The following is a 1,013-nucleotide window of genomic DNA, read 5'->3' on the forward strand; positions in this document are numbered from 1 at the left end:
ATATGTGTGTATATACATATATAAAATTCATATATATATAATTATAATTTATATATATAAATTCTTTCACTGTTCACTTCTATGTATTATTCCATTAAATGAAAATATTAAATCCCATCTCTCTTATAATTAAATATATAAATGAGATGCTATTATGATTTTGATTCACAACATAGTTCATAAATTCAAATCATATTTTAATTTATTTCATAATAATTAAAGTACAATATTACCTATACTAACTTTTCCTTTCTTGATGCAGGTCATTCTCGAATCGAAGTATGGAAATTTGGCAATCTTGTCATTGAACTCCTGTACCACTGGTTACACATTTGTTTAACTCTCATGGAGCTAAGAGACAAACAAAATAGTTGTATTTTACCTCCATTGCCCAAGAAGAGTGATACCTCTGCTTGTGCAAAATTCTCAGAGAAAAGTTAAGGACTGGTACTATATTTAGGACACATGACCGATGCTGTTAATAAGGAACTGTTGTCAACTGGAAAGGAACGCCCCATAGACACTTCTGCTCCCCGGCAGAAGTCACCTCAGCACTCTGTAAAACCAAAAGGCCTACCTAAGGAGAAATTACTCTAAAGAGTATGCAGTTATGGTGGCCATAGCCACAGGGACCTGAATATGTACCAGAATGTATTCAAACACTCCCTTCCAGTCTGAGCTTTCTATCCGACCTGAGACTACTATGGCTGTTTGGGAAATTGCTTCTTATTCTTTTAAATATCAAAATAATGAATACTGGAGTGCCTGGGTGCAGAATTGTCAGCTTTTACATCAAAAGAGTACCGAACAATAAAGATTTTAAGAAGTGGACTTGTAACTGTTTTTAGAGTTTTTCAAAGACTATCCAAACACTACTTCTCCATCTGTCGGGGACCAGCCTCGACAAAAATACCTCTTGCCAGGTTAGAGGCGTGGAAATTTAGAAATATAGTAAATAATATAAAGATGTAAATGAAAATAATAATATTGGAGAAACATATAGGATAGTATCG

At 33.6% G+C, this 1,013-nt stretch overlaps 1 protein-coding gene across 1 annotated transcript in view; it reads left to right on the forward strand.

Moving 5' to 3' along the window:
• Positions 1–744, forward strand: part of Efcab5 (EF-hand calcium binding domain 5) — a 106,645-nt gene extending 105,901 nt beyond the window's left edge. Inside the window, exon 20 of the mRNA XM_050128606.1 lies at positions 263–744. Within this exon, the coding sequence (XP_049984563.1) occupies positions 263–441 (179 nt within the window). The 3' untranslated portion in view covers positions 442–744. The remainder of the gene's footprint in view (positions 1–262) is intronic.
• The last annotated feature ends 269 nt before the right edge of the window (positions 745–1,013 follow it).

The sequence above is a fragment of the Alexandromys fortis genome, unplaced genomic scaffold (assembly GCF_014885135.2).
Source record: "Alexandromys fortis isolate MF-2015 unplaced genomic scaffold, M_Fortis_MF-2015_v1.1 scaffold_80, whole genome shotgun sequence".
NCBI lineage: Eukaryota > Metazoa > Chordata > Mammalia > Rodentia > Cricetidae > Alexandromys > Alexandromys fortis.